General features: G+C 33.4%; 2 protein-coding genes and 1 long non-coding RNA gene across 3 annotated transcripts; 2 read left to right on the top strand and 1 right to left on the bottom strand.

Annotated features, from left to right (window-relative positions):
* The first annotated feature begins 1,010 nt into the window (after positions 1–1,010).
* On the top strand, positions 1,011–1,934 carry LOC135148008 (single myb histone 4-like). Its single transcript, XM_064082114.1, has 3 exons — positions 1,011–1,151; positions 1,275–1,453; positions 1,859–1,934. Exons 1-3 carry the CDS (start codon positions 1,011–1,013, stop codon positions 1,932–1,934), a joined length of 396 nt encoding a protein of 131 aa, XP_063938184.1.
* Positions 1,935–4,516: 2,582 nt separating this feature from the next.
* LOC135147681 (uncharacterized) lies at positions 4,517–8,107 on the top strand. The gene is made up of 2 exons (XR_010285410.1): positions 4,517–4,639; positions 7,796–8,107. It is a non-coding gene; the product is annotated as an uncharacterized LOC135147681 (long non-coding RNA).
* A 4,028-nt stretch (positions 8,108–12,135) lies between these two features.
* Positions 12,136–14,206, bottom strand: LOC135148007 (uncharacterized). The gene is made up of 5 exons (XM_064082113.1): positions 13,672–14,206; positions 12,694–12,779; positions 12,535–12,580; positions 12,361–12,447; positions 12,136–12,281 (listed from the first exon to the last, which is right to left on the bottom strand). Exons 1-5 carry the CDS (start codon positions 14,204–14,206, stop codon positions 12,136–12,138), a joined length of 900 nt encoding a protein of 299 aa, XP_063938183.1.
* Positions 14,207–14,506: the final 300 nt, after the last annotated feature.

Raw genomic sequence — 14,506 nt, 5'->3', positions numbered from 1 at the left:
ATTTTTGTGTAAGTTGTAGTTAATTTATATTTGTATGTTTGTTTTATCTTCATTTATCTTCTTGTATTCCATCTACTTGTGTGTATGAATTTATTAAAATTTTTAATTACTCATTTGGTAGAAAGACAAAAGTTTACGTTATATCTCTCAATGACGCTTTTGATCTCAAATTTATATGTATGGATGAATTGGTTTGTAAAACTGACACACGCACACACTTAATTAACATCTTGATTTGTCTTCTCTATGTTATAAATGATATTTTTTTTAATGAACTTGAGTTATATCTACTTGTGCATATATGTGAAAATTATGGTTAGTCACTAATTATAATTTCTCGAACTGGCATGAGTAGATACAAATTAAGATCATAATTGTGTGTGGTTTTGCAAGACCTTACTTGCATGTGAATTTGGTTTAAAAAAATAAAGCTAGATACGAATTTGAACGGTTTAAGTTGCAAAAATAAGTGAAATTTTTATGTATATATATAAATATGGTGATGTGTGTTTGTGCAAAACTGTGGATTTGGCTTATAACATAAGGGCAGATACATGAAAGGAACTAGATTAAGTGAGATTTTTATGTATATGATTGTGGAGACACAAGACTCTCTAAGTACAATAATTTATTGATTAATTTGTAGAGTCTGATTGATATTTTCATGTTTTTTCGTAAATATCATTCTTATTATTGTTGATTTAGTATAAATTTTCCTTACAACAAGATTTTATTATGTTTATTAGTTTTTATGAAACTTCTTCTAAATATCAAAAGTTAACCTGCTCTTTTAAATATAATGTTTGGAATCTCGTGAGATTATGATAATTGTCTAATGAATAATAGCATGGCTACTTTATACATTCCCAATTGAAATGCAAAGAATTGCATTTTAAAAGAAGTGGCTTGTGTTAAATTTGTTTCCCCAAACCTTTTACTTATATTCAGTAATAGGCAGCTATGCATGATTTCATGTAAGTGTTTTCCTTTTGTACAGATTTCATCAGGTTATGGGTAATAAGTGGACATCCGAAGAGGAAGCTGCCCTAAGAAAAGGTGTAAGTAAACATGGTACTGGGAAATGGCGCAAAATTCTTAGTGATCCTGAGTTCAGCACCGCGTTGGTTCACCGAACCAATGTGAGCATCAAGGTAGAAAGAACCTTGTGCACGCTTTCATTCTATACAAAAATATCTCAGTTTGAATTTGAACAGTACTGGTAGTCGCATTCTTATCTTGGTGCTATATATTATGTTTTCTTTCCTCACTCTCAGGACAAGTGGAGATCTCTGAATTTAGCAAGGATTGATTCTCCAAACGCCAATATCGGACACTATAATGAATCTGTGGCTTTTATTGGGGAGGGCAGTGGTAAAGATGGAATTGCTCAACCTAGCACACTGGCCATAGCTTATGAATCATCAGAAGATGAAAATGAGAAACTAGCATCAAGGTTACACCAACTAAGAATTTATAATCCTCAGTTCTCATATTTTAACACTTAACATGCTCTAGATCGTTCGTAACTTTTTTACCATTACTAAAAAATCTTGATTACAATACAGTATATTCTAGTATTTGTTTCACACCAATTGTTACTGAACTAGTTGTGGTATCATTATTGCTAAAAATTGGTGCTGAAATAAAAATGCATGATACTCATCAATGCTAATATGTTTACACCACTAGTGTTGTAACTGGTAACCGAAAAAAAAAATACTCCAATAATCCAGTAAAGAATATGTTTGGGTGAAGAGGAAACAATAACTATCTTGGGTAGCTAATTTACCAGCCTTAACATCTTTATACATAATACTTAATTTGGTCATTATATTTACATTTTTTTTAATTGATGCAGGTTTCGCAAACTGGACGATTTAACTGATGTGAAGCTGGAATCCAGTAATATGCTCGAACAGGTTTTCATATCATGATACTGTTGTTATAACTGCTATGAGAGTTTTCCATGCTTCTCCCCAATTTAACGCAAATTAGGAATTTTTTTTTTGTCATACCTATACCCGGGCCCTGGCAAATACTAAACATGACATGTGTTATAGGATTATAAACTATTGTGTATGTGGTAATCTTCAAAACATGACATACAACCTTTATTCTTAGGGGTATTGTGTGACATTGTTCACAAAATGGTCAACTAGCCGTTGTAAAAATATAGTTAGTTAAGACAATGGTTTTTAACGCAATGTTGTGTAACGTTTCATTGTGACAACAGTCAACTAGCCGTTGTGAATAGTTATTAATTTAATTGTGAATTGTGAATATGATAATTACAAAAATTATTTGATTCGGATTTGAGCTTCTTTTGTTTATACAAAGTTTGTTCTTAATTCCAAGGACTTACCAGTACTACTATTTTGTGTTATCATTTAATTACAATCATTCCAGCATTAGCTTTCCAGTAACAAGCCTATATATGTGGGAGTCATTAAATATAAGCCTATATATAGCAGTTCCATTTATATATGTCAATTTTGATTGTCAAATGGAAACATACCGTGACCAAATAGGTCCAGATCCAGCAAATCGTAAATTACATGATCCACAGTCGTCTATGAATTCAATTTCAGTTTGATTCATACCACTACTAGAAAAGCGGGCATTTCCGACCAAAATTTCCGACCGACCAAAGTGGTCGGAAAAAAAGCGGTCATTTCCGACCGACTTACCGACCAAACGCGATCGGTCGTAAAAAATGGCGTCATTTACGACCGCCATTACCGACCGCACCAAATCGGTCGGTTATAATGGGCGTGGGTCCCACTCACCAACGTTCTTCAGCTGACATGGACGCCACGTCGGTAAAACCGACCGACCCATTTCCGACCGCCTGTGGTCATTTCCGACCACCTTGACTGGTTTAAAATAATTGGTCAGCTTTTAACTAGTTGTCGAGCTGTGATTGGCTGAGTGGAGACGAGGTGGAGCCCAGATTATTTCCGACCGATTTTGGCGGTCGGAAATGACCTGCTTTATTTCCGACCGAATTGAAACCCGGGCGGTCGGTTTTGACTTCTTAAAAAAACAATAAATTCTATTCGACTAAGTAAACTATTTAAAAAAAACTAAAAATATTGTACATCCGGAAAACCGACCACATTCAATATATTTCCGACCAAACTCATAATTTTAACACAGAAAACCGACCACATGCAACACATTTCCGACCAAACTCATAATTTTAACACAGAAAACCGACCAAATTTAACTCATTTCCGACCACAAACTCAAGTGCAGAAAACCGACCATTTCGTTCTGTCATTTCTGACCGATTTAAAACCCTGGCGGTCGGTTTTGACTTGTAAGAAAAACAAAAAAATTATTCGGCCAAGTGAACTTCTTAAAAAAAAAATTAAAAAAATTGAAACTAGCTTTTAGTAAATTAATAAATTAATAAAAAATTATTCATCACTTAAAATTTGATTTTTAATTTTTTTTATTTCCGTAACAAAGTATAAGTACTAACTAACTGATTTCAAATTAATTATTCAAACAACAGAAAAATGTAGAATCTTTGTGATATGGTCTAATTTAAGGTACTAATCATGATAGCAAAAGAAGAAAAATATAAAAAAAATTATAAAGACACTATTATGTTACGAATCATGCATTGCAGTGAATGTCGGAGTTCGAGGTTTGGATTTTATCAGAAGTTATCCTAGGGTGTATACTTTCGAAATATCAATTTGTTTTTTAGGCGATCCAACCGTACGGATCGTAAACTAAGTAGTCATAGTAGTTGTATACCAAAAATCAAATCAATAGGATTTTATCCGTTGAGATATTATAACGAAAATATAATGTTACACTTTAATATAGACGTAGGGTTATTTTTTTATAAAAAAATAAATTTGTTTTTTAGGCGATCCAACCGTACGGATCGTAAATTAAGTACTCATTGTAGTTATATACCAAAAATCAAGTTAATGGGATTTAATCTGCTGAGATATTATAGCGAAAATGTTATGTTATTCTTAAATATGGATGTAGGATTATTTTTTTTACAAAAAAATAAATTTGTTTTTTAGGCGATCCAACCGTACGGATCGTAAATTAAGTACTCATCGTAGTTATATACAAAAAATCAAGTCAATAAGATTTTATTGTTTTACATATTATTGCGAAAATATTAGGCTACGATACTTAAGTATTGACGGAGGGTTATTTTTTTAAAAAAATAAATAACTTATTTAAATAATCCAACCGTACGGATATGAATATAATTACTCATCTTATATTGGTCCTTAAAATCAATAATTTTGAACATTAGTTGAAGGAATATTATAATGAAAAATTGATTTTCGAGTTACTTAATTTTGTAAAATAGATGTAGGTTTATATTTAAGTTCCTTTAATTTTATAACATTGTTGTAGCTGCTCTGGTGGTTGAACACTTTACGCATAAGGCTGAGGTTGCGGGTTCGATACCCGAGATGTGTCTTTTTTTTCAACGCCTTTTATACTTTCCCGGGTTCAATTTTGGCAGAAGTTAAAACACCCGCTCTCTCAAAACGCAGCGTTTCACTCCGTTCATCTCTCCCAACTCTCCCTAACTCTCTCCCTTGTACGTGCTTTTGATCTCTCCTACTCTCTCTCAACACTCTCTCGAATCTCTCTCTCTGTAAGTGCTTCTCTCCGTCTCTCGATTCTCCGTCTCCCTCTCTCTCCCTCTCCCTCTCCCTCCCCTCCCCCTCTCCCTCTCCCTCCCTTCCCCCTCTCCCTCTCTCCCCCTCTCCCTCTCCCTCCCTTCCCCCTCTCTCTCTCCCTCCCTCTCTCTCTCTCCCTCCCTCGCGCTCTCTCTCTCTACTATGCTCATTTTAGGGTTTTGTATCTCTCTGTATATATATCATCAGTTAGGGTTTTGATTTTTTATGGCTCAAATTTGTTCAAAGTTGCTTTAATGTGGTTTATATATGTTTATATGTCCTTTAATCCGGCTCTATTTTAGTTGTCTTAGTTGTTTGATCTGTTTTATGAGATTTTGTGTAAATTAGTTTGTGTTTGTGTTTTTGTTTGTGTAAAGTATAGCAAATTAGTTTGTTTTTTGTTTGTAAAATGCCTATGCATGGATTTTCTAGGTGTATCAGTTAGGGTTTAGATTTTCTGGGTGTATCAGTTAGGGTTTAGTTTGTGTTGGTGCAGAGGGCATTTGGGTATGGGTTGCATATACATAGTTGAGAGTTGTTTTATGCTCTTGCAAGTTGCTCGTAAACCAGTTTCAGAATCTACATTTCACTTTTGTCTCGAGTCTATTGTCCTCCTGAGTATCTCGCATATTTGTTTACACGTTTTATAGGACAAGACAGTGTTATGATCCTCATAAAGGACTCTCTGTTTTGGTAACTTCGGAGATTGGTAGGATAGCGTTAGTCTCGACTCTCTCTTGAACCATATGATTCAGCTTCATTTATTTTCCTCATAAGCGTATAGTATGAATCAATAAATATGCTGCATTTTACACGACATAGGATTTCTTAAAAGGATTAGTATATTCCAGTTGTTTGATTAATTTCTAAGATAATAATTGTGGCTTCCTGTTTGATAGAGGTTTTAAACTCGATGTCACTTGGCGTTTATATCAGTCTAGTGATCCCTTGTAGAAGTTAGTTACAGCTGGGAAGCATTAAGCACTCTGCAAATATTGTCTAAAATTCAATACTCATACAATAATGTAAAAATAGCAAGTACAAATAAGTGTAATAGTAGTATTCTCGTTTATAGCAAGTAAAGTGATGGAATCATAGTACATGTAAAATATACACACAGCTAAGTGAGATCCATTTGGTCTCATTTGTAAAATAAACAACTAGGCAGGATAAATGTGATGCCTGGTGAAGCGTTCAAACTTGAAACCTCGATAAAGACAACAGAGATTAATAATATTACTTTAATAATCTGCTCTATACTGTGTGTTTCTGTTACTTTTATACTGCAATATTAGGCTTTAATAATAACTTATGCCTATTATTACTATTAAATTAAATGAACACATTAATTTAATTAAATGATAATCCTTTAAGATATGCTTTTCTAAAAGTATAACTAGTACACCAGGTTCTGGTATTAAATCATAATTCATGCTGAGAACAGGGTGAAAAAGTATTTTATTAGGAGCATAACAGGCTAAAACTCAGTTCCTGCATTTTTTTTTTTTGAAAAGCTTTAGTGATTTATCTAAAGTTTCCGAGATATCATTCATTTCACAACCATAAGGAATGTCTTGTAAGAATGCTTGCTTAGTCGAAAGTTGGAACACCTGTAATCCCACATGCCTAATATGTAATCCATCTCTACTGGCATTGGTTTCTTGAAAAATCTCATCTTCCTCTGAGTTCCAGACTAGGTAAAATCTCTTTGTTTAGCAAAAACTCCGGTGATAATCTGACAAAAGCACCATAGCTTGGATAGAACTAACTTCATGAAGATGACTAATCCTAATTCTGGAAAACTCTCTCAAAGTATTGCAAGAACATCAATAACTGGTCTGAGGTACAATGACTCAAAGCTCATTTGCATTGTTTTCTTAACCGCTCAGGTACTGGAATTATTTATAACTCTTCCAGTGCACCTGTCAGCCCATGGCCAAACACAAATAATTAAAATCACAAGCTCAAAATGTTTATTTCAAGAGCAAATATTAGTAGCAATATACCCTAGCTATGTCAAGTTCTTTAGGTAACAGGGTAGCAACTAGCAACAGACAAGACAACTCTAGAGAATATTGATTTGGTACTGAATTGCAAAAAAAGCTAAAATTTATGAGAATGTTGAAGATGCTGGCCCTTTTCTATAAATCATTTCTGGTTTAAAAAAATTGTTACACCGTATGAATTGTTGGTTTTTATTTATGAGTAAATTTGTCACTTGCTATACAGAAATTGAAATGGTATGAATAGTATCATTTCTATTTTTTGTGAGGATAGATGAATCTTACTATATTTAACCTATTTGTCTGGTTCTTTTGTTCAACTTTAGTAAATCAGGTAGTGTGACTGATCTTCTCTTAACAAAAATAACAAACCAAAACTTCATTTTAGTCTCAGCTGGTGTAATTATCTTCTGTTACTTGTTGGAATCAAACAAGCTGATTCTGTGGCTAGGGAGATTAATTATAACTAGAGATTTACTGTTTTTCAAGAAAAATATGTGATTGAGAAAAAAAATTTAACTGTTTTCATATAAAAGTTGCAGTCTGGGTTAAGTTAGACCATGTTCCCCGTGTTTGGCCGATATGATCCCCGGGTTAACTTTTTGATCTGAATGGTCATATGCTTAGTGAACTTTATCAGATTATGTTTGTTGATTACCATTATCTGAATCGGTGAAATGGTGCAGTAAGGTCAGTTTGTCTGTAGTAAGAGATCTATATACCCACTTAGGCACTTACACAAAATCTTAGCAGTATATTTGTCACAAACTTAAAGAAACTATGTAAACAGGCAGTTAATACACTGCTAATTTATTACTAATATCTTGTATAAAGTGAAAAGTAAGTACTCAATCAAATTCGTCTTTTGTTTTTATTTATAATGTGAAGTAAGATCCAAGGAAATTAATCCCCTGTAAATTGCTCTATGCCTGCATGAACTTTTTCATAGCAGAAACCTATATATATACATGTACTTCATACAAAGAGAGACAAATGGATTAATTAAAATAAGAAACTTTAGACTTCATGACTCTTTAGTTTACTAAGTTTTTTCAGAGGAGTTATATGATATAAAAGATATGATCATCAACTGCTATATACGGTGATATAAATTTTTAATTATTGCAGGCAATTGCGGAGGCAACTAAGGATGTCACCGATGGTGAGAGTTCGGAGAATGACATTGATGGGGATGTCGGGATGATGATGGTGATGGCGATGAGGAAGATTGAAGTGAAGCTACCTAGCTAGATGCATTATTGGTAGGGATGCTGATTTTGTTAAAACATTGCTTTTGGCTTTTGATTGTTCAGCTGTAATGTATATGATTGTTGGCTTTTGTTGGCTTTTGGGTGATTGTTCAGCTGTAACATTTATGTCGTACTGAATTTTATAACTGTTCTTGTTTAAATATATGAATGCTTGTTGGCTTTTAAATTGTGTCGTACTGAATTTTGATGGATTGTGATTCTTGATTTTGGTTTTGAAATTGGATATTGTATGTGCATTTTTTTGAAATTTTATCTCCAGAAAACCGACCAAATTTGCTCATTTCCGACCAAGAATGGTAAAAAAAACCTAGAAAACCGACTAGATGTATATATTTCCGACCAAATTCATATCTTAAAACCCAGAAAAACGACCAACTCATTTCCGACCATATGTATGCAATTTGGGTGGTCGGTTTTAGACCAGAAGCTTCCCCAATGGACCTGAAAAGCCATTTCTGACCAACTCATTTTCGACCACTGTGTGGTCGGTTTTAGACCAGAAGCTCATCCAATGGGCCCTGAAAAGGCATTTCCGACCAACTCATTTCCGACCACTGTGTGGTCGGTTTTAGACCAGAAGCTCATCCAATGGGCCCTGAAAAAGCATTTCCGACCGACTCATTTCCGACCACAATGTGGTCGTTTTTACAACTGGGCCCCACAGCTGAGCCCTGAACTTCTTTACCGACCAACACATTTCCGACCGTCATTGGTCGGTTTTGAGGCAATCCACGTGTATGACACGTCAACGGTGGGCCAGATTTATCTGATACAATCCACGTGTAAATGGACATGGAAACACATTTCCGACCGACAGAAGCGGTCGGTTTTATAACTCATTTCGGACCGATACGTCATTTCCGACTCGGTTTAAAGGGACCGACGTGGTCGGTCGGTCGGTGGTCGGAAATGACCTCAAAACCGACCGATTTTGCTTATTTCCGACCGATTTTGGCGGTCGGAAATGCCCGCTTTTCTTGTAGTGTACATAATAGCATAATGGAGTAGAGAGTTTATGGGTTATGTTTTAGGCCTTGACTCATATATACAAATGTGTACTAGAAACAGGTAATCATTAATGCAGAACTGATTGAGGCCTTTTACTCATGAGAAAGATACTCTTTCTCATCGTTAAATAATATGTAAAACTCACAGGTGCAGCAAGAAAGGGAGTATGTTTCAGCAGCCTCAGACAGAGTGAAGGCCGCAGTTGATGCGGAAGTGTGGAGGATTAGGCATATGGCTGAAGCTGCTATGGCAGAGGCTGAAGAAGCAGAAAAAGAGGCGGTAGAGGCTGAACGTCTTGCAGAAGAGAAACAATCTATTGCTGATGAATTAGAAAGAAAATTAATGGAAAAGAAGGATAGAGCTGGTAAATCTCATTCAATTTATTGCTTTCTAATAAGTTTTTTCCCAAATATATAAGTCATTCTCAGTTATTAAGAACACATGATTAGATTTGCTTTCTCAATCCACCTTCATTTATATTTATCTCTTTTTCTTCTTTTCATGTGTTAATAATTATGATTTTCTCTAAACACAGTTCTATAAGGACCAGAACTAATATAGAGTATACAAACTCTGTATCCATCATAAAAAATAGTAGTTGTCTCTAGAGGTTAGAGCTATTATATCATTGAAACTAGACGATTTACGACAATCTAAGAAATTGCCTGCTAATTCGATTAAAAGTGATTGATATAGTAGAGTGGCTGTTAGCTATATATGCTATGTAGATGAGGAAATGGTAAATGTTAATTATTTCCATGTTAGTAATTATGTTTTTCTAGAATATGTTGAGTGAAGAACATGTAAATCAGGTATTCTTTTAAATATTATTATGTTCTTTGCCGAGTTTATCTCCTTGTTAAAGTACGTTTTCATGTTTTTGACCAAAGTGTCAAATTGTCAATTAAGTAAACATAATCTTCAAAGGGGTATAGCTTAACTGTAATTGGCCTTTCTAGCTAACATTGTGTTTTATCTTTAATTTCTAACTAGTTACTGCATAAGACTGCAGAAGAAATATCAACTTTATATTACTAAATTTGGATATTGAACTATGCATAGAAACTTATCATTTGCTAAATACAGGTTGCAGGTTGCTGCTGTCTTTTGCCAGCCTGTGTCAACTTGGTATTTGAGGAAAAGCTGTTACTGTAGATGGTCTCTCTGATCTTGCCTGTTTCAGATGATCTGCTCCCCATAACTCTGAAAACCTAGACATGTTAACCAAGCCCCAGCTCATGTTAACCTAGACATGTAAAACTCTTTATAACCTATATATGATCAGTAGAGTTAATAGGGTTTTTTAAACATTCATGTCCATAATTAATTTTAAGCAACGTAACTGACTAACTAATGTTTGAATTTTAAAGGTCAAGTTATCAGGATATAAGGAACTAACTAACTAAGCTTATTCGAGTTTGAGAAGAAGGAAATAATTTTCTTTGCCACCGTGTGCAGTACATATATTTTACAATGTTTCGTTATGCCAGGTTCTATATAAGGAGAAATTCAACATCTTCAATTTGAAACACAAAAGAAATTTTTACTTTCAGACATGCATATAATATATTTTTTTGACTTTCGTAACAAAAGAAAATATTTTTAGTTTTCGTCCAATTTCAATATCAGTAATTTTGAACTTACGACGGAATAGTTCGCACGTAATTTATTATGGATATTTTTTTGTTTTGACAGATACTAAATTGAATTATGCACACCTCCGACGGAACAATATGATAGTTTGTTTCGTGATTTTTTTATTTTGTTTTATTTGTTTGCGCAATAATTCTAGTACTACAAAATAGTAGATACTGTGGCAAAAAAAAAGTAGATATGACAAAAAAGTTATTCCATCGTAAAAAAATGGCTCGAAAAAATGACGGTTTCGCTCAAAGTTCCCGTTGTAAGAAAAGAAATCCATCATAATAGAAAATTCGATTTTGTTGTAGTGCAAGAAAACATGATCCATTGTAATGAACTCGGATACGTAGAAATGATTTTAATTGAGACACTTTGATTTAATTTTGAATGGTTTGATATCTAGCAATCTCAAGAACAAGTATTTATTTGGAAAAAAGTTTGTAACATATTTTGTTATTAAGTAATAAAACTTGTGGTTATTCTTTCATATTAATATTTTGTAATTTAAAAAGTGAGAGAACTACATATTTTTTTAACCCCTCCTACGTATAACTGTTTATTTATTTGAAAACAATTGACATATGGCTATCTGATTAAACTGTCGAATCAGAAAAATCAAAAGATGTCTTACTTTTTAAAATTCCAAGATTAAGGAAGAAATGAATGTTTTAGCTAAGATAAATGCATGATAATCTAGAAGCCAAGTTAATGTTTGTGCATGAATTACAAAAGGAATGTGATAAGACTAATCATAGAAATATACAACTTCAAATAAATCCTAAATATTTAGAACAACATAAAAAGTACAAGGAAAATATCGGAACTTGGACACACATTGGTAGAACAATTTAGAAATTTTTTACAATAAGAATTAGAAAAAATTATTTGGGTTATGAAGAGAAAAGAAGGGTAGTTTCAGCAAAAGACTAATGAGAACATATAATATGATTGTTCACAAGTCATGTTCGTAACACCTAATGAAGAGCTAGAATTTCTGTTTAACACAGGCTTTATATCAAATGCTACAAACTCTCATGATAAGAATAAAAACAATATACTTAAAGAAACGTTATGAAAAAATGAAAACGGATAGGAACATGAACGGAAAGGAAGAAATAAACAAGGATAACAGCTAAGATTATATAGACTTATTTCACTTGTGATAATCCTAACCATATTCCTAGTGATTGGTGGAAGTATAAAATGGATCAGAAAGCTCCTAAGTTGGAGTTTAGGAAGAAATATGTAATTCTAATTACAAACCACAAAATCCTTATATTTATTATGCTAGTATTTGGCATTCTATGTATATTTGTAAAATCGCTCATAAATTATACTACAACTATTATGAACCTTTGCTTAAGTTCAATAAAAATTTAAATTATGATGAAAATGCAAGAATTTAGGGAAGACATTAAACTTTAGAAATTATTTTAAAATCTAAAAGAAAAGTTTGATGTGAAATATTGAACGAGAACAAGTTTCTCGTAAACAACAATATATAGGAAAAAAGTTTCTCTAATACAGGAAAAATAAATAGATATAGTATTAACAGCCATCACAAAATCTCTGAAGCATCTCTTCAAAATCGAAATCAGAGCCAAAGCTCTGATTGTTGGTTGGATCCTCGTCAACGCGTGGAAATTCACCAGAGTCAAGCGCATCATTTGTCATGATAGTATGAGGCTCATTATCTAAAAATTAGAGAGACCGTTGCGTTATTTTGATTGTCGAAAATAAATAATCAAAAATAAAATTAACAAAATTAATTACCAGAGATTCCTTGTAGAGCCGTGTTTCGAACAACGGGTGCAAATTCACCAGAGTCAAATGTGACATTCGTCATACGAGCCTCATTATCTGAAAATTGTAGAGCAGAGACCGTTGCTTTATTTTGATTGTCGAAAATAAATAATTAAAAACAAAATTAACAAAATTAGTAATTACCCGGGATTTCAAGAACAGAGTTTTGTGGAGCCGTGTTTCGAACTTTCTGCATGAGAAACTAATTATTTTACACCAAATCTCATAAAATATGTGTGAGCTATACCATACTTAGACCAACCATTAGAACAAAAATCTTTTAACTTTCTTTGATAGCTTAACCTGAAGATGACTTTTGAGCTGTTCTCTGGTTATTCCGGTTATTCCGTTCTTATTCATCCTTCTTAGTATGGCCTTGGGTGTGGTATCTGTAAAAAGTATTTCAAAATATTTAAACAAATATTTTTGACAAAACTAGATTGCTATAAAGTGCGTTTTTTTCAGGGAAAAAAATCATGATTTCATGGACATGTATAAAATATACTAATTTTTGTAGAACATATATATGTGACAGTTATTATTCAACCAAACAAATATTCGAAGAAGATGAAATTCATGTTATAGTAGTATGTAAATTAATAATTCAACACTCTTCTCTTACTTTTAGTGCAGAGTAACTATACGGCTATATAATAATATTTATCAACAATAAATATTATATATATAAAAGATAATCACAAATTCAAAATAAATCTGGCAATCAAAATTTGAAAAATTTCATATTCTCATATATTTTTCCTTAACCTCTATATTTTGGATAAGCACCTAAAAAAAATAAACGATTTTAGATATTCATTTAAGAATATCAATTATGTTATAGAGGATGAAACAAAGACAGGAGTTAGACTGATCATGACATATATGATATATCACACGTATATTAACAATTAACAATATATTGAATAATATAAATGAGCATAAAAAATCTAAAAACATATATTAAAGAAACAAGCAAGCATTTATATAGAACTGATGAGAGAAAATAGCCCAGGACCAGTCCTGTTGAAAGAAGATTATTTTCCAATTCCAACTTATCATTGTTGGTTAATAATCAATGAAAAATACATTTATAGTAATGAAATCCAAAAGTACCGAAAAATCTTTCCATTAAAAGTTTTTGTAAAACAAAATCTGTACTCGACCACTTTACAGGACACAAAGAGAATATATCTATATGTGATGTACGGACATATAAACCAAACAAATATGTAAAAAGCCAATCGATATGCATGAGAGCACAAGATAGATCAGTTTTCTTACTGAAACAGCCGCCAAGCTCCTCCACCGCACGGGTGAAGGCTTCATGTAGCTCCGGGGTCCACTGGATCCTTGACTGAGTCTCTGGAATAATGGGACGGTACTCTGGCTGCGCAACCGGTATATCCTGCACAACATGGTTCCTCTGCACTTGGCCGTGAGGTGGGGCCTGTTGATGACTCACGAAATTATCATGAGTCCTCATCTGTTGAACCTGATATTGGTAGGCAGGAGTCCCTTGACCGTAAAACGGCGCATCGACGGTCATTTGACCCACATGGAAGGAGAAACCTGCGGGGTTTGGAATCTGGGACCCTTGCGCCTGATATGCAGGGTTGATGTAAGTACTGTAAGCTGGTTGGCCCTCAAAATTGTTATAGTAATTTTGACCAAATCCAGCTTGAATGGGTGCAAAACCTGGTGGGGGAGCATGTGTATTCACATAAATGTTTTGGATGGGTTGATGGGTTATTTGATTTGGTTGATTAGCAGAGTTGGTGAAAAGGTTTGAAGTTGTCGAAGGCATTCCGGGATACATTTTTCTTTGTCGATCGGTCTTTCAAGCTTGATGTACTCGATCTTTTATGAATTCTTGACAATGTCGTACTGATAACAATGATAACAAGGATTCTATTTATAGTGAGTCATTGACCCGAGCATTTAATATTTTCATCAAAAAGATTTGAATGATTTACAATGTAACATATTAAAAGTAGACGTTTTTCTAAAGATTAGATTTTCACAACCGACATTATCCCAAAGATATTATCTTGTAATATCAAAAAATGCAAATGCATTTCATTTAGCTTTTATTAGTGATAACCCCGGATCATACTCA

The sequence above is a fragment of the Daucus carota genome, chromosome 7, assembly GCF_001625215.2.
Source record: "Daucus carota subsp. sativus chromosome 7, DH1 v3.0, whole genome shotgun sequence".
Classification (NCBI taxonomy): domain Eukaryota; kingdom Viridiplantae; phylum Streptophyta; class Magnoliopsida; order Apiales; family Apiaceae; genus Daucus; species Daucus carota.
This window is presented reverse-complemented; position numbering and strand designations above follow the sequence as displayed.